This window comes from Oncorhynchus clarkii, chromosome 21 (genome assembly GCF_045791955.1).
Source record: "Oncorhynchus clarkii lewisi isolate Uvic-CL-2024 chromosome 21, UVic_Ocla_1.0, whole genome shotgun sequence".
Lineage (NCBI taxonomy): Eukaryota > Metazoa > Chordata > Actinopteri > Salmoniformes > Salmonidae > Oncorhynchus > Oncorhynchus clarkii.
The window spans coordinates 19,865,265-19,883,176 of record NC_092167.1 but is presented as its reverse complement, the minus strand read 5'-3'; the positions used below and the strand labels follow the sequence as shown (position 1 = coordinate 19,883,176).

General features: G+C 40.6%; 1 protein-coding gene across 4 annotated transcripts; it reads right to left on the bottom strand.

Annotated features, from left to right (window-relative positions):
- Positions 1 to 3,257: 3,257 nt before the first annotated feature.
- LOC139378710 (troponin T, cardiac muscle-like) lies at positions 3,258 to 13,896 on the bottom strand. Of its 4 annotated transcripts, none has more exons than XM_071121137.1 (13): positions 13,876 to 13,896; positions 12,643 to 12,660; positions 11,690 to 11,707; positions 11,313 to 11,330; positions 10,848 to 10,866; positions 10,669 to 10,732; positions 10,229 to 10,345; positions 8,535 to 8,612; positions 8,315 to 8,428; positions 8,072 to 8,184; positions 6,059 to 6,149; positions 5,311 to 5,351; positions 3,258 to 3,467 (listed from the first exon to the last, which is right to left on the bottom strand). In XM_071121137.1, exons 6-13 carry the CDS (start codon positions 10,723 to 10,725, stop codon positions 3,428 to 3,430), a joined length of 651 nt encoding a protein of 216 aa, XP_070977238.1. In that variant the 5' UTR covers positions 10,726 to 10,732; positions 10,848 to 10,866; positions 11,313 to 11,330; positions 11,690 to 11,707; positions 12,643 to 12,660; positions 13,876 to 13,896; the 3' UTR covers positions 3,258 to 3,427. The 4 variants fall into 4 exon arrangements, with proteins under 4 accessions (XP_070977238.1, XP_070977237.1, XP_070977241.1 ...); XM_071121136.1 differs by lacking the exon at positions 13,876 to 13,896 and adding an exon at positions 12,933 to 13,504; XM_071121140.1 differs by lacking the exons at positions 5,311 to 5,351; positions 13,876 to 13,896 and adding exons at positions 4,961 to 4,998; positions 12,933 to 13,489.
- Positions 13,897 to 17,912: the final 4,016 nt, after the last annotated feature.

The following is a 17,912-nucleotide window of genomic DNA, read 5'->3' as shown; positions in this document are numbered from 1 at the left end:
TGGCAACCATCAGTAGAAGTTTAAACGTTTGATGGTTTTGCCAATGTAAGTTGAGCACCTCCTTTGACATGGCAAACATTGTAAGAGGATGTGTTGGTAATGAGCTGCACTGTGAAGAGGTTAGTGTGCATTTTCCAGTAACTTGATGGCAGCTTGTTGCTGTGAATTTGTCATTTCTTAACTGAAAACCATTTGTCAGTAAGTTATTGTAAGATTCACAATAACTAACTGGCAAAACATTGTCAGTAACCTACAGGCAACTTGCTGCCACTAGCATTACATGCTAGTAACCTATTGTGTCTTCACTGAATCTTTTGTTGACAACATCACTTGCCGATTGGCAGCATACTGTAACTGCAACCTGTCAGAATATTGCAGGCGTGGCTTTCAACTAGCTCTTTTTGGTCTCCCATGAGAAGGAATGTCGTCCCAGTTAATGTGGTCTGTTGTGTTCTGTTCATAAACACTAAGCTTGTGCGCTGTTGGATATCCAGTCTTATTAAATGCTAACATAAGTGCACGTGATGTCAAAGAGCCATACAATATTTAAATCTTAGCTAGTCACTGTAATACTCACTTTCCTACCAGACCGTCAGGTCAGTGAGTGTGACAGATTAGCTACAGTAAGTTACTGTGAATCTTACAATAACCCACTTACAGCTAGTTGACAGTAAATGATTGAAAATGAAACTTTCTATGAACTAGCTGCCATTATGCTACTGGAAAGGCACAGTAACCTCTTAACAGTGTAACCCTTGACTGTCAGCTGTTCTTACAAAGACTGCAGCACTGACAATGTCAAAAGAGGGGCTCAACCATCATCAACATAACGACAAACCACGATAAACCAGTTAAACTGGTACAACATTTCCACTGACGGTTGGCACAAATACATTAAATGTCCCCAAATATGCTAATGAGCTCCTGCCAGCACATTGCATCACCTACATTTAAAACTGCAGTAATGATTGAATATATTGGGTACATTTAAAAAAAAAATAAAAAAACATTTTACTAGATTACCTAAAAGGTACCGACCAGTACCATGTATACCTCTGAAGGTACCTTAAGTGTACCTTTGACCTTTTGTAAACCAGGGAACAACATTGTACTGTAACTGTATTATTTTTTTGGAGTGTGTAGAAGATATATGTTCTAGATAACAAATAAGTTACAACGCACTGCTGACCAAAAGTGTGCAAGTTCAAGCCCAAGAGCATTTATGCACACTTAATGTTGTGTCCCTGAGCTATGCTACTTTTTTGTTGGTGTTGTCAGATAATCGCACAATTGTTGACTTGATTCTGTGCAACTTTTTTCAGTGGAGAAATGTATTCTTGCTAATACATCAGTGGTCGATTTCTGTCATGGCTACGGACCAGGAAATTCAGGTTGCTGGTATCCCTCTTACGGAAATCACACATGATTTCATGTGTGAAAAATCAGGTGAAAGCCTGTTTTTGGAACACTTCACATGACATTTCATATGTGAACACGTGTTTTTGGAACACTTTACATGACATTTCATATGTGAACACGTGTTTTTGGAACACTTCACATGACATTTCATATGTGAACACGTGTTTTTGGAACACTTCACATGACATTTCATATGTGAACATGTGTTTTTGGAACACTTCACATGACATTTCATATGTGAACACGTGTTTTTGGAACACTTCACATGACATTTCATATGTGAACATGTGTTTTTGGAACACTTCACATGACATTTCATATGTGAACATGTGTTTTTGGAACACTTCACATGACATTTCATATGTGAACACGTGTTTTTGGAACACTTCATATGTATTCAGATGACATTTCACATGTTAAAACGTGTTTTTGGAACATAATGTGCAAGTGAAATTTCACATTTGAAACAATTTGCAAACGTATTTTTTGGAACATCACATGAGATCATGTTTTCAGATGTGTTTGCATGTTGTCATGTGTAGTTCCATGTTATCACATATTGCTTTACATATTGTCACATTATCACATTAACTTCACATAAAGATCACTTGTGATCTCGTGAAATTCATGTGGTTTTTCCATAAGGGTGAGGACCATATTAGGATGTTTGTAAGATGTTCTCAAGGCATTCGTTTTACCAGTATTCAGGAAATCACATGATGGTCTCAAACCATCCCAAACAATTTATAATTAAAGTAATGAAAAGTTATGGTGGTTTTAAAGTAAGTGGTTTTCTGTTCAGCTAAAAGGTGTGATATTTCTGCTGTGCCACAAAGTCTGTAGTATTCCCTTATACTGTATATTAATTACTTATATATTCATTACTTATATATTAATTCTGCACTTAGCAAAAGAGTGCCATGTGCACTGTTATTTTAGTTATCAGTTAATCAGAGTATTTTCACATCATTGATTGACGTATTTCAGACATTTGAGGGTTTTCTGTATAGATATCTAATGTTGGTGGGGTATATTATTCTATTACTCCTATTACTCCTGAATCACTATGGTAAATATAATCGTTTTTCTTGAGTGTATTTTTGAACGAAGCTGAGATTTACTTTTAAGTCCCAAAGTGTAGGAATACAGGGTGAAATCAGATATTGACACAGATATGGCGGAGTAGCAGGAAGATCGGAATGCTGTTCAAATCCCAGGTAAGGACACAATAATAATGACTGTATAAATAAACATATACAATGTAATCATGTGTGTCAAATATCTAAGTTGAATACACTAGGTTAAAAGCGCTGTGTGTATCATAACAAATTTTTGTTTTCACATGTACTGTTCCAAAAACACGATGTCAAGTGAAATTTCTTATGCGACATCGTGATTTTCTACATTGGAAATCATGTGGTTTTTCTGTAAGGGTTGCACTGTGCAGGCTATAGTATGTGTTATGTTGTACTGTAGTATTCTATGTGTGGTTAATAAATACATTTATTTCAATAACTTGTTGCTTTGTCTAATAATAATAATTGATTGGATTTATATAACGCTTTTTCCAGATGCTCAAAACGCTTTACGTTATGAGTTATGAGCCAGAACTGGAGGGAGAGAAGCAAGCTAGATTTGAATTCACGACCTCAGGAAAATGAGACGAAAGCTTTAGCACCCCTGGAGCCACAGTATTGTACATTATGTAATAATAATATATGCCAACTGGCAGACGCTTTTATCCAAAGCGACTGGGTATGTCTTGTACATTTTTTCAGCCTCAAGACTTTTCATTAAAACTTTTCAGATTTTTCATTAAAATCAAACCAGACACTGAATCAAAAGCAAACATCTCTTTATTGTTTCTAGCTTCATGCAAACAGTGACCGTGATAACAGTACATTTCCATAGTAATTTGCATGTACACTGATAACAAGAAGAACAACAAAACAATCCTCCGTCATCGTCTGGCGTCTCACTCCTGAAGACTTCATCCTGCCAGGTCTCATTATCTCCTGACCGCCTTGGCCTTGCCTCTGCCTTTGGCACTGTGAAACCACACAGCGTAGACAGACCAGTCAAACACCTCTGTCACTCTTTCTATCTGACCAGTAGGTGGCGCTATTATATTGGTATACTTGGGAACAATACACGTAGGTATACTAAGAGCTGAAAGAGATAAACTCCTCAAGCGATTATTATACTAATGTGAGTGAATACATATGACCAACAAAATCTTTTAAATATCGAGTACATGTATATTCAAAGGTTCTACCAGGAACATCTTCAACAAATCTATCCTAAACATTTTCAGCACCAAAGAGGAAGAGTAGTTTTGAAAGAATGAGTTAGAGATAGTTAGAGATTGATGTATGGAAGAGGGGGAGTGTGGGATGGAGGAGGGGTTGGGAATGTAAACAGAGACAGTTCTGTGAGAGTTGGCATGCATCACAGGATGAAAGGGAAGACAGAACTTACACACACAGGACCGAGGGTTAGTGAAGGACGAGGATGAATGAATGACATGGCGATCGTGTCCTATCTTCAGCTGTCTTACCGTGATGTTCTCTTAGGGCCAAATCCTAACTCTCATTTTCTCTTAGTTTCCCATTGACATCAATGCATGACTAAGTGAACATTTGACTGAATTGGAAGTTAGAATTTCACCCGTAATGCACCATTTAAATGTATAATTTATTATAGGCTATCAATCTATCATTCCTCAAGCCTGACAGATGAGTTAGAAAGCTATAGCCAGCCAATACCTGTATGTAAAATTCAACTTACCATCAGAAAATAGTGGACAGGAGTCAACCCATTTTTCCAGAGGTCATTTTTTGGAGGCATTACAGTATGTAATGTATGAACTGCAATACATATGACTTAACTAAGTTCGTTAGCCTACAAAGACTATAATCTACTGCCAGTTTTGATGATGACGCAATGTTCTGGGGCCAATAGTAGGCTGTTGATTAGGATCACGATCTTCCCAGACTATTTGGGTCTATTCTAGATGAATGGAGAGGGATGGATGGAATGGAAGGAGCCACTCTAAAGACTGGTCAAATTAGGATGCAGCACTACGATCCTAATGTTTTCTCCCAGGTTGGATCATATGCTCCGAGCTAGTTCTCTTCAAGCAGGATCATGTGACTTTAAAAGGCCTTGGGGTTAAGACAGTGAACAGTGAATGGATGAGGGACAATGGGTGTATCTCAATAGTCTAAACTAGCTCCTTCTCCTTGTCTCCGTTCCTTCGTCTGCACTGATGAAAAAAAGCAGGAAAGGTTGCTTTCACATACCCCTGTGTCTTCAGATCAATACCGATTAATGGGAGGAGACGAAGAGAGGAAGCCACTTTAGACTTTTGAGACACACTCCATTGAATGTTCCCAACTGCAAATGTCTTGATAGTATTCCAAAACATGATTTAATGTTTTCTTTTAATGAGTAGCATTAATTATCATTTGTTGGTTGGTTTAGGCCCCCCAGGCTCTTTTAAATAGAGAAGAAACTGACCAGTGTGGCTCTGGGTACTTACCTCTGGTGGTCCTGGACACGGGCCAGAAGCTGATTGATCTGTGAAGGGACACACAGTGGAGGCTGCCTAAGCACTGAGACAACACACTGACTGAAATCTGTAGGGAAACCTGGGATCCTGCCGTTTGGAGCCACGGCCTGGCTGCACCGCCACCTGTCTGAGTGTGTGGAGTGTGTGGTTCACCTTTGGTTGAAAACATTCACCTGTGGTCCACCACCTGACCTGACCCGGTCGCCCGGTTGAGCTTCCCTGAGCCCCGAGTGTAAAATAAAAAACGCTCACTCTGACAACAACGACTGACAGCGGACTACACAACAGTGAGGTTGACGCCCCCACAGCCCATTACTCACAACTTCTGCTGCTCATTGATTCGGGTCTGGAGAACATTCATCTGGAAGCAAGTCAGAGTTTTAGACAGCTGCGCCCCTCGTAGGGTGTCCTCTTGGGCAGTAGGATTAACACCACCAGTTTCAGAATAGGGGATGTGGCATGTTATGCATGTATATGTTTAAACGGCTTTGTATGTCATGAGTGTAAGTTACTCTCTGTGAAATAGACTGCATTCACAGCATGTAAAGGGACACATGTAATGCTTTGGTATGGAGCGCAGGTGGCTGGTGGCCCCTTAATTGGGGAGGACGGGCACATAGGAATGGAATAAATGGAATGGTATCAAACACGTGGTTTCCATGTGTTTGATACCATTCATTTTACATGAACATTTTATTCACTTAGCAGACCCTCTTATCCAGAGAGACGTAGACAGTCAGTGCATTCATTTTGAGATAGGTGAGACAACCCCGATCACAGTTGAAGTACATTTTTCCTCAATTCACTCCCGTCATTTATTATGAGCCGTCCTCCCCTCATCAGCCCCTTGTGGTATGCAGTCATTGGAAGACAGAGGAGATGATATGGAGGTCAGGAAAAAGACCCAGACCCATTTGAAGTAAAACATCACAGTCTTGTAATCATCACCGTATTATACTGTCATGTCATAGGCACGACCAGTGATCTTGTTTTTACCCTGTGGATCACCATGCACAGAACAGCCACGGGTATTGTCACCATAGCTTGGACCGGAGTGAGAACACTTACGTCATATTTCTGCTTCTTCAGCCTCTCGCTGAGGTCGAACTTCTCCGCCTCCAGCTCCATCATCCACTGCCACAGCTCATTGGCCTTCTCCCTGCAGGGCGACAACCAATGGGACGCCAGCGTTCAGTCAGCGCATGAGGTTCTACTTTTGGTCTCTCCTTCACAGCAGACTTTCTAAGCAACTACAGTGCCTTGCGAAAGTATTCGGCCCCCTTGAACTTTGCGACCTTTTGCCACATTTCAGGCTTCAAACATAAAGATATAAAACTGTATTTTTTTGTGAAGAATCAACAACAAGTGGGACACAATCATGAAGTGGAACGACATTTATTGGATATTTCAAACTTTTTTAACAAATCAAAAACTGAAAAATTGGGCGTGCAAAATTATTCATCCCCCTTAAGTTAATACTTTGTAGCGCCACCTTTTGCTGCGATTACAGCTGTAAGTCGCTTGGGGTATGTCTCTATCAGTTTTGCACATCGAGAGACTGAAATTTTTTCCCATTCCTCCTTGCAAAACAGCTCGAGCTCAGTGAGGTTGGATGGAGAGCATTTGTGAACAGCAGTTTTCAGTTCTTTCCACAGATTCTCGATTGGATTCAGGTCTGGACTTTGACTTGGCCATTCTAACACCTGGATATGTTTATTTTTGAACCACTCCATTGTAGATTTTGCTTTATGTTTTGGATCATTGTCTTTGGATCAAGACAAATCTCCGTCCCAGTCTCAGGTCTTTTGTAGACTCCATCAGGTTTTCTTCCAGAATGGTCCTGTATTTGGCTTCATCCATCTTCCCATCAATTTTAACCATCTTCCCTGTCCCTGCTGAAGAAAAGCAGGCCCAAACCATGATGCTGCCACCACCATGTTTGACAGTGGGGATGGTGTGTTCAGCTGTGTTGCTTTTACGCCAAACATAACGTTTTGCATTGTTGCCAAAAAGTTCAATTTTGGTTTCATCTGACCAGAGCACCTTCTTCCACATGTTTGGTGTGTCTCCCAGGTGGCTTGTGGCAAACTTTAAACAACACTTTTTATGGATATCTTTAAGAAATGGCTTTCTTCTTGCCACTCTTCCATAAAGGCCAGATTTGTGCAATATACAACTGATTGTTGTCCTATGGACAGAGTCTCCCACCTCAGCTGTAGATCTCTGCAGTTCATCCAGAGTGATCATGGGCCTCTTGGCTGCATCTCTGATCAGTCTTCTCCTTGTATGAGCTGAAAGTTTAGAGGGACGGCCAGGTCTTGGTAGATTTGCAGTGGTCTGATACTCCTTCCATTTCAATATTATCGCTTGCACAGTGCTCCTTGGGATGTTTAAAGCTTGGGAAATATTTTTGTATCCAAATCCGGCTTTAAACTTCTTCACAACAGTATCTCGGACCTGCCTGGTGTGTTCCTTGTTCTTCATGATGCTCTCTGCGCTTTTAACGGACCTCTGAGACTATCACAGTGCAGGTGCATTTATACGGAGACTTGATTACACACAGGTGGATTGTATTTATCATCATTAGTCATTTAGGTCAACATTGGATCATTCAGAGATCCTCACTGAACTTCTGGAGAGAGTTTGCTGCACTGAAAGTAAAGGGGCTAAATAATTTTGCACGCCCAATTTTTCAGTTTTTGATTTGTTAAAAAAGTTTGAAATATCCAATAAATGTCGTTCCACTTCATGATTGTGTCCCACTTGTTGTTGATTCTTCACAAAAAAATACAGTTTTATATCTTTATGTTTGAAGCCTGAAATGTGGCAAAAGGTCACAAAGTTCAAGGGGGCCGAATACTTTCGCAAGGCACTGTATGTGTATTCATCTGCATTTCATGTTTTCTTCGATGTATAAACCTGTACAATAGATACTTTCAACAATGAAATAGAGCTTTCAGTGTGTGTCTGAAATGATACCCTATTCCCTTAAAAGTGCATACCTTTTGACCAGAGCCCCGGTGCCATTTGGGACTCAGTCAAAGACCTGTGAGTATTTCGGGATAATTAAATATATCATACTTGAGTTTGTCCTCGTTGAGATGGTCGATGATCAGAGCCTTCCTTCTGTCAGCCAGAATCTTCTTCTTCTTTTCTCTCTCAGTCTGCTTCTTGGCTCCCTTCTTGCCCTCTTGCTGTGGATGGACATCACCGCAGCACAGCGAGAGGGCATGCACGTGTCAAGATAACCACGAGGGGGCAGCAACTCTGATGCAAATGTTGTAATCATGAGAGAGAGCGAGTGCGTGTGGAGCTAGCGCTAACCTTCTGTTGGATGCCACCGTACGTGTGAGTCATGGTAGTGAGAGCCTTCTTCTTCTTAGCGTCATCATCGTGCTTCCTACGCTGTTCATCTTGCTCCCTCCTCTCTTTCTCTTCCTGCGTCGGGGAGTGAGCAACAGAAGGTTAAAGAAGAGGAGAAAACAACTTGGGCCGCAGTTGGCCTTGACATCACATTTGAAACATCACACAACGAGAGACTCACGGCTAGACGGGCCTGCCTCTCTTTCTCTTGCTCAGCACGAATCCTCTGCTGCTCTGCCCTCTCGGTACGACGCTTCTCCTGCACACACACACACACACACACACACACACACACACACACACACACACACACACACACACACACACACACACACACACACACACACACACACACACACACACACACACACACACACACACGCACACAGTTACAGTCTGTGACAGATAAGGTATCCAACCTGATTCATCTGTGTACCTCAAGACTATGTTGGCACACTGAGCCCGGGCTTAAGCTATGGGAGCCAACCAGAATGTTCACCAACACCGACTCTCTTCTCTGTATACATCAATGATGTCGCTCTTGCTGCTGGTAATTCTCTAATCCACCTCTATGCAGACGACACCATTCTGTATACATCTGGCCCTTCTTTGGACACCGTGTTAACAACCCTCCAGGCAAGCTTCAATGCCATACAACTCTCCTTCCGTGGCCTCCAATACAAGTAAAACTAAATGCATGCTCTTCAACCGATCGCTGCCTGCACCTGCCCGCCTGTCCAACATCACTACTCTGGACGGCTCTGACTTAGAATACGTGGACAACTACAAATACCTAGGTGTCTGGTTAGACTGTAAACTCTCCTTCCAGACCCACATCAAACATCTCCAATCCAAAGCTAAATCTAGAATTGGCTTCCTATTTCGCAACAAAGCATCCTTCACTCATGCTGCCAAACATACCCTTGTAAAACTGACCATCCTACCGATCCTCGACTTCGGCGACGTCATTTACAAAATAGCCTCCAACATTCTACTCAACAAATTGGATGCAGTCTATCACAGTGCCATCTGTTTTGTCACCAAAGCCCCATATACTACCCACCATTGCGACCTGTACGCTCTCGTTGGCTGGCCCTCGCTTCATACTCGTCGCCAAACCCACTGGCTCCAAGTCAGTCCCCCCTTATCTAAGCTCGCTGGTCACCATAGCATCACCCACCTGTAGCACGCGCTTCAGTAGGTATATCTCTCTGGTCACCCCCAAAACCAATTCTTTCTTTGGCCGCCTCTCCTTCCAGTTCTCTACTGCCAATGACTGGAACGAACTATAAAAATCTCTGAAACTGGAAACACTTATCTCCTTCACTAGCTTTAAGCACCAGCTGTCAGAGCAGCTCACAGATTACTGCACCTGTACATAGCCCACCTATAATTTAGCCCAAACAACTACCTCTTTCCCTACTGTATTTATTTATTTTGCTCCTTTGCACCCCATTATTTTTATTTCTACTTTGCACATTCTTCCACTGCAAATCTACCATTCCAGTGTTTTACTTGCTATATTGTATTTACTTTGCCACCATGGCCTTTTTTTGCCTTTACCTCCCTTATCTCACCTCATTTGCTCACATCGTATATAGACTTGTTTCTACTGTATTATTGACTGTATGTTTGTTTTGCTCCATGTGTAACTCTGTGTCGTTGTATGTGTCGAACTGCTTTACTTTATCTTGGCCAGGTTGCAATTGTAAATGAGAACTTGTTCTCAACTTGCCTACCTGGTTAAATAAAGGTGAAATAAAAAAGAATATACATATATTTTTTTAAACATGCCCATGTAGTGTTCCAGCAGTGTGTGCTTGAGCTCCAGCAGTGTGTGCTTGAGCTCCAGCAGTGCTACAGTAGAGGACTTACGATCCTGTTGACGAGACTGATGAGCTCATCTTCATCTTTCTTCCTCTGGACAAAGTGAGACTCAATCAGAGAGGTCAGCTCAGCCATGTCCTTCTCTTGACGCTTCCTATGCAGGTCCTGTAAAACAAACACGCACGCACGCACGCACGCACGCACGCACGCACGCACGCACGCACGCACGCACGCACGCACGCACGCACGCACGCACGCACGCACGCACGCACGCACGCACGCACGCACACACACACACACACACACACACACACACACACACACACACACACACACACACACACACACACACACACACACACACACACACACACACACACACACACACACACACACACACACACACACACACACACAGAGTGAATAGTGTGTTGGGCACTCTTATTGCTATATTCAGGTAATCTAGTTGGTAGGATTGCATCACTCACGTCAAAATCGACTTTACCATCTCCCTCTGGTAGCTTTGGAGGGGCAACATTTGGCATAAAACTTCTGAAAAACATCAGAGATGATTCCATCAAATACTCTCCGTTTAATTACTTTGATTCAGTGACACGGAAAAACCACAAGAGAAAGTTGTTGGCCGAAGTAGAATCAAAACACTTACTTTGGTTTGGCTTTGGAATCTGTAAGTCACAACAGAAAAGGCTATTATATTTATTTCAAAGTAGAAATAAGAAGTGATCAAATTCAATATAGATTTTTTTTAATAAATCTGATTAGTAAAAATCTAAATGTTTTTAAATATCTCTTAACCAAATTGAGAAAAATCCAAAGGTTTGAAGTGTTTTTTAAAACATAAATGGCTTTGGAAATGTTTAAACAGTTGTGAATTGTGCCTTCAGTATGGTCTGTTGTTTATAGCAAAAATAATAAAATAATACATACTTATTTTAGACTGAGACACATGACTCTAAGAGTGATTTTCTGAAATTCTATACAAAATACACACAGAGAACTTGACAACTACACCTTAAACTGGCTACAGAGAACAAGAATAGGCCTAGAACTAGTTACAGAGAACAAGAATGGATCTAGAACTATAAGTTACAAAGAACTAGACAACACTCACCTTGAGTCTCTCCACTGGCTGTTGGTGAAAAACATACAGAAAAAGAAGGGATGATTACACACAGAGCTTTCAACACAAGACTCATCCATGTACAGTACACTATAGTAACACATTGGATTATTACTGCAGGATATTTCAGTGATAGGCCTTATCTATTGAAACCTACTGTATGAAAGTGTGTATTACGCAACCAAAACCAATGCATTATCACATAGTGATGGCTCAATGTTCTGACAGGCAGCGTCAATGGTATGGAACACAACGTATTAGATACTAAGGAATACAAATGAACATTCACAGCAGACCGTCACAGTCTATAGTTATGGGAGTACACTTCATGCATTCTGTACAAGACAAAAACAACGTATAACAGGTACCTTCTTCTGCAGGCGTTTCTATGTGAGGGACATGAGAACGATTTGTTTAGTAGTCGATAGACTGAAATGTGGATCAGTGAAGTGTGAGAATATGACTTTGTAAAGCGCATGCTGTTAAAGGTCTATTGATATTGAATCAGTACACATTAGTCAGTAATGGGGGTTAATCATTATGATACGTTTGTTAGCTGGGTATGCTGAAGTGGCACAAATGGTACTAGTGAAAGGTGTGCTATATAAGCAATAAGGCCTGAGGGGGTGTGGTATATGGCCAATATACCACGGCTAAGGACTGTTCTTATGCACAACGCAGCGCGGAGTGCCTGGACACAGGCCTTAGCCGTGGTATATTGGCAATATACCACAAACACCCGAGGTGCTTTATTGCTATTATAAACTGGTTCCCAACGTATTTAGAGCAGTATTTTAAAAAAACATGTTTTGTCATACACATGGTATACATCTGATATACCATGGCTGTCAGCCAATCATCATTCAGTGCTCAAACCACCCAGTTTATAATAAAGCTTATAACATACATGCTGCATCTGGGATATCAAATGCAGCTCAAACTAAGTAAATTCGAAGCCAAGAAAAGCTTTACTTTCTACTACTGCGGGGGGCGGCAGATAGGAAAGCATGAAGCGAATAATAGAATATGAGATGATGCACTGTACGTATCTGTAAGATGAAGCCCCCCAAAAGCTTTACCTTCTACAACAGGTGGGGGCTCTGTTGCAAGGACACATGAATTAATCAATAAAGCAGGAAGCAAATAATTATGAAAATTAATGTGCAAAAATATTTTGTTGCGACTTTGACAGCACCTATGGGCCAGATTAGCTGCAAGCTGTTGTCGTGCCTAGTTAAAACATTACGTTACTACTGCAGATAGAAGGTATAAGCCATGCAGGGGAAAACGTTGTAATGTCGAGGTAAAAGATCAAAATGACCTTCTACTGCAGTGGGCTCTTTTGTAAGGATAAGAGAATGAGGAGTGGATCAGTTGAGTGTAAAAAATATGAGGTAAAGAAAAATAATACATTTTATAATTGATATAATAATAAAAATAACTCAGTCAGTGTTGTGAGAATAAGTATGTACTGTATGTTGCATTAATACAATGCCGATTGCTCATGTGTCTTCGATTACTTCACTGGCATTAAGGAATGCGTACTATTAGCACAAATGCACATCTATACTAGAAACTAAAGACCATGGTAAAGCAAAAACAGGTCTTTACCTTCTACGTCTGGCTCTGGCTCTGGTTCTGGCTCTATGGTGAAGATACAATGTTAGTATGCGAGGAAAGCTTGAAGCAAAGAAGACAGAACCAAAACAAACATGTTCCACGACATAACGCCAAACTACTGTTGGTAAAATAATAACACCGGTATACTTTTACTCTGAACACTTAAGTCTAATATTGATACTGTAGCTAGGGTACATCTTAATATGCAGCAATGACATTTAATGTTAAAAGCAAGAAAGCATTACCTGGTTCTACGTCTGGTGTGGGCTCTACGGTAACGGTAGCGAAGGATTAGTAAATGGATCAATTGTTATTATTCGCTAATAATAATAATGTGCAAAAACAAGAAGCATATCAAGCCATGACACGGTTTACCTACAACTGCAGGGGCAGGTTCTGTGGTAAAGTCATATCGTTGATTAGTGAATTTGCAACGAGTGAAGCAAATCACTTAAAAAGGGATAGTTCAGCTATTTTACACATTTAGACCTACAGTAGATACATCGCTTAACTATCACTTTGATAAGGATGATTACTTTTTTTGGTACTAAGCCAATAATAATTATAATAATAGCCAAGATACAAATGTACCTTCTACAGGTTCTGGGGCAGCTTCTGTTATGGCTAAAAGCATAGGATTGTTTAGTGTCAGCCACTGTTATGCTAAGGCAGAGTCAATAAGGCAGAGAGAAATACAGTCTTTGATCTGATTATGAAGCAAATATTATTTTGCAGCTCCGTGAGGAGAGATATTATGTACGTTATACATTACAGAATATCTGCGGGACAATTGCTTTCAACTTCATTGACTACAAAAACACTGTGCTCATACCACATATTTTATTTGTTGTACAGTATATAACTTGTATGTGGGGTACATTACATGTATATTAGCATGCAGAATCTGTACATATGAAGCATTGAAAAGCATTACCTTCCTCTGCAGGAGCAGCATCTATTGTAAGGACATCAGACATATGAATAAGGCTTAAAGCGCATCGTTTTGTTCATAATTAATACAGCCAAAATCATTAATGCAGCATTAACTATAGGAATACTGTATGCCATCTGAAATTAAGGTACCAGTGACTAGAGCCAAAATGTTACAGTGCATTCTATGAAACTAGTATGTATGACATAGGAATATAGAGTATTTCAACACTGAAGAAAACTGAATCTCTAGCTGTACAATATGCATATATTGATAATACTATTATATTTATGGATCTGTATACATGCAGTTCACAGCACATGGGACGCTTTACCTTCCTCTGCCGGGACTTCAACCTCGACTGATGAGTGAACAGAAGATGAATTAGTGGTTCCATACAAGGCAATGAGTTGGTAGAAGCCCTAACCACTGACCTAGGGTCAGATATTGTTTAAGGATAATAATGATTATGGTTCAGAATTGGTGTATGGTGATCTGATCCTAGACCTGTAGTCAGGGCCACTTCTACGATAAGATCAAGGCAAACTGTTTATTACACCATCAAACTGGTATGAAACAAATGTTCATACATAATGATCAGATTGGATCAAATTGTTTGAATCGGATTCAGTATCAGTATCATTTCCATACAGTACATACAAACATTTCATGCAACCATTGTCAGAACATTGAAAACCATTCTAGAGTGAACAACACATTCTGTTTATGGAATGGAGGGTGCATGGTGTAACATGTGTTTAGCTATTGGATGGAATATGGAGTAGGACACATGAAAAGGGTATAAGTCTCATACACATTGGATATCCATGTAAGCATATACCACAAAGACAGAAGGGTAGGAAACCAGTATACAAATGATATGCACGTTCCAAAATGTTTATCTTGAGAGACAAATGTAGACATAGCATTTGTAATTTCACGTTAAAAATATCTAGTTTAACGTATATTTGGATCAGGTACACGAAGCATGCTTTAAAAAAGAAAAAAGAATCATTTTTGTTACAGTTATTTTTGCTACAGTATATCTATCATCCACTCAATCCAACAACGTCTAAGTAATGTACGAAGCCATACAAAGCTTTTACCTTCCTCTGTGGGGGTTTCTGCGACTGTGCGGACACAGGTTAAGTCAGCTCAGCAATATATTTGCAATATAGCTAATATAGTCAATCTTACCTTACATTTGTGCAATTGAGTGTACAAAACATTAGGAACACCATCCTAATGTCGAGTTGCACCCCCTTTTGCTCTCAGAACAGCCTCAATTCGTTAGGGCATGGACTCTACAAGGTGTCGAAAGCATTCCACAGGGATGCTGGCCCATGTCAACTATAATGCTTCCCACAGTTGTGTTAAGTTGGCTGGATGTCATTTGGGTGGTGGACCATTTTTGATACACATGGGAAATTGTTGAGCATGAAAAACCCAGCAGCGTTGCATTTCTTGACACACACAAACCGATGCGCCTGGTACTTAAAGGTTCTTAAATCTTTTGTCTTGCTCATTCACCCTCTGAATGGCACACACACAATATATGTCTCAATTGTCCCAAGGCTTAAAAATCCTTCTTTAACCTGTCTCCTCCCCTTCATCTTCACTGATTGAAGAGGATTTAACAGGTGACATCAATAAGGGATCATAGGTTTCACCTAGATTCACCTGGTCAGCCTATGACATGGAAAGAGCAGGTGTTCCTAATGTTTTGTACACTCAGCTTAAAGTGGGCTTGAAGCATATTTCGTTTAGCCAAAAAGTAATAATCAATTCTCAAAGTCTTACTGTACCTTCCTCCCTGAAAAGAAAAGAAACAGAAAAACATGAGACATTTTGTTGGAAGACATTGTTTTGAAAAAAAATGTCATTACTAAATAGTTTCTGAGACGACAAAGATAAATATGCCGTACTTACTCATTTTCTTCATCTGCCATGTTTAGATTGGATTACCTGGACATGAGAGACAAGAGTACTGATGTTTTCTGTTTCACACAAATAAGCACGAGGAGAAGGAATATAGTGGTGAAATGACTGGGGCACGGATGGATGGCAAAAATACTAGATAAAGATTGAAACCTTTGAATCTTTCCTCCCCACACAAAGCTGTGTCTAAAATGGCACCCTTCTCCTGATATAGTGCACTACTTTTAACCAGGGCTGTAAGTGCACCAGATAAGGAATAGGGACCATTCTAAATGCACTCAGGCCTAGTGACGTTTTCGTCTGCGGCACATAAAGACACACAGCACAGTAATATCTGATGTGTTTGAGTTGAGTGTCTGTATGTGGTGTTCTTTCACCACTGGGACTGGCTGCCCTGAGGCCCTCAGCTCTAAACAGCTCCAAGACTAATCCTCAGCCATTTCCTCTTGGCATGGAGGGCCTCTCCTCTCTGCTCTATGGGCAGGATAACACACTAACCATTACACTGGGACTGGGACAGCAACGGACACTTTGAGGGCCACATTTAAGCATTCTTTGCACCAGGCACTAAAAGGCACTGTTTACTTTCCAATACTTTATTTATAGATTTCCAGTTTAAGACAAACAGATAACAGTAAATTAAACTTTATTTTATTTTTTACAACCACTGCCCTGCCATCCCAATCGTAAATCAGTGTATTAATAAATGTGTTTACACTCTTCTAGAAATAGCAGGTGAACACTTTGCACAGGTGCTAAGGAATAGCACATATCTCCCAAATATGTACTGGCATTAATTAAACTCCAACGTATTATTTCAAGCTGATGGCCTTGTCATACCAGATACGGTGCATTTTATGGACAACCTGAAGGTTATCATTACTTTACAGACAGGAACAGATTCATGAGGTTATATAGTTCTATATTTAACTAACAAATGTAAGAATGCTATCGTGTGGATGAATCATTTGAGATGACAACTTTCCGTTGAAAGATAAATCGTCAGATCATAAAACTAGAGTCACTCCGCTGATATACAGAGGGGTTATTTTTAACAATAATAAACCACAGTTCATCAGCAGGTGTTAGGTGCTATTCCAGACAATGAAGTTGGCTGAGCTTATTGAGCGCCTACATGCTTGTACACACACACACACACACACACACACACACACACACACACAGTAAATCAATGAATAACATGCCAGTCAAGGCCAGCTATTTTGGACAACGGGTTGGCCAACCCTCTAGAGCTGTACATACAGCACCCATCAACTCCACAGCTTTTAGCAACATGCGTTACATTCCAAAAATGATCCCATTATGAAACTATCTATCAGAGGAGATGGGAGTCAATCTTAACATTGACCATATTTGCCATGAAGGTAAAACTGAAGCAAACCTAGAGGGCTGGATTAGAAAACTATTACTCCTCACCTCACCCATCCCTCCTTCCCTATGCCCATCCTCTGACCTTACATGCCAGTTCATGACAAGTGAAGTGTACTTGGGACACACACCTATACATAACATACATTTGGACGGAAGTAACTAGCCTAGAGTGAATTTCTTCAACACCAGACTTCAACTCAGTTGGGGACATAGTGTCCCAGTCCGACCTCCAAATAGCTACAACAGAGAACTCCAGCTAAGAGAGATGTGAAGTAGAATATAGACCATCTGTTTAAAGAGCTGTGTCTGAAAACGTATTAACTGAAATCCACCAAGAATTCACAGGCAATGAGACTTGTTTCCCTGTGGAATTAAATGTGTTTTGCTTTAATGTGTGCGGTCAGCATTGGGCCCTGGCTTGAGTGCTGGAATAAAATGGTTTGACAGTGGCAGGAATGTTGCGGGTGCCGCTTTCAGCATTAACCAGCATTAAGTCAAAGCCCAAAGCATGCTAACACCCAGTTCCCCCTACAGAAGACTAGCTTAGTGCCCACTGACTGTCTGTCTCGGTCCAGTCTGGGCCATGAGAAGCAAATCAAACAGACGCAAAGAAACAGAATCCATAAACTTTTCTCTCTGGCATTGCCTGAAATGTATTAGTTCAGCATTTCTTAATGCAACAAAAATATAGAAAACATTTATTCCACGTG

Coding starts and splice junctions, on each gene's coding strand:
- LOC139378710 (XM_071121137.1), bottom strand. CDS start 10,725: ATGCCAAATGTTGCCCCTCCAAAGCTACCAGAGGGAGATGGTAAAGTC. Junction 8,429..8,534: donor AGAGGCAGGCCCGTCTAGCC/GTGAGTCTCTCG, acceptor TCCCCGACGCAG/GAAGAGAAAGAGAGGAGGGA. Junction 6,150..8,071: donor CTCAACGAGGACAAACTCAA/GTATGATATATT, acceptor GTCGCCCTGCAG/GGAGAAGGCCAATGAGCTGT.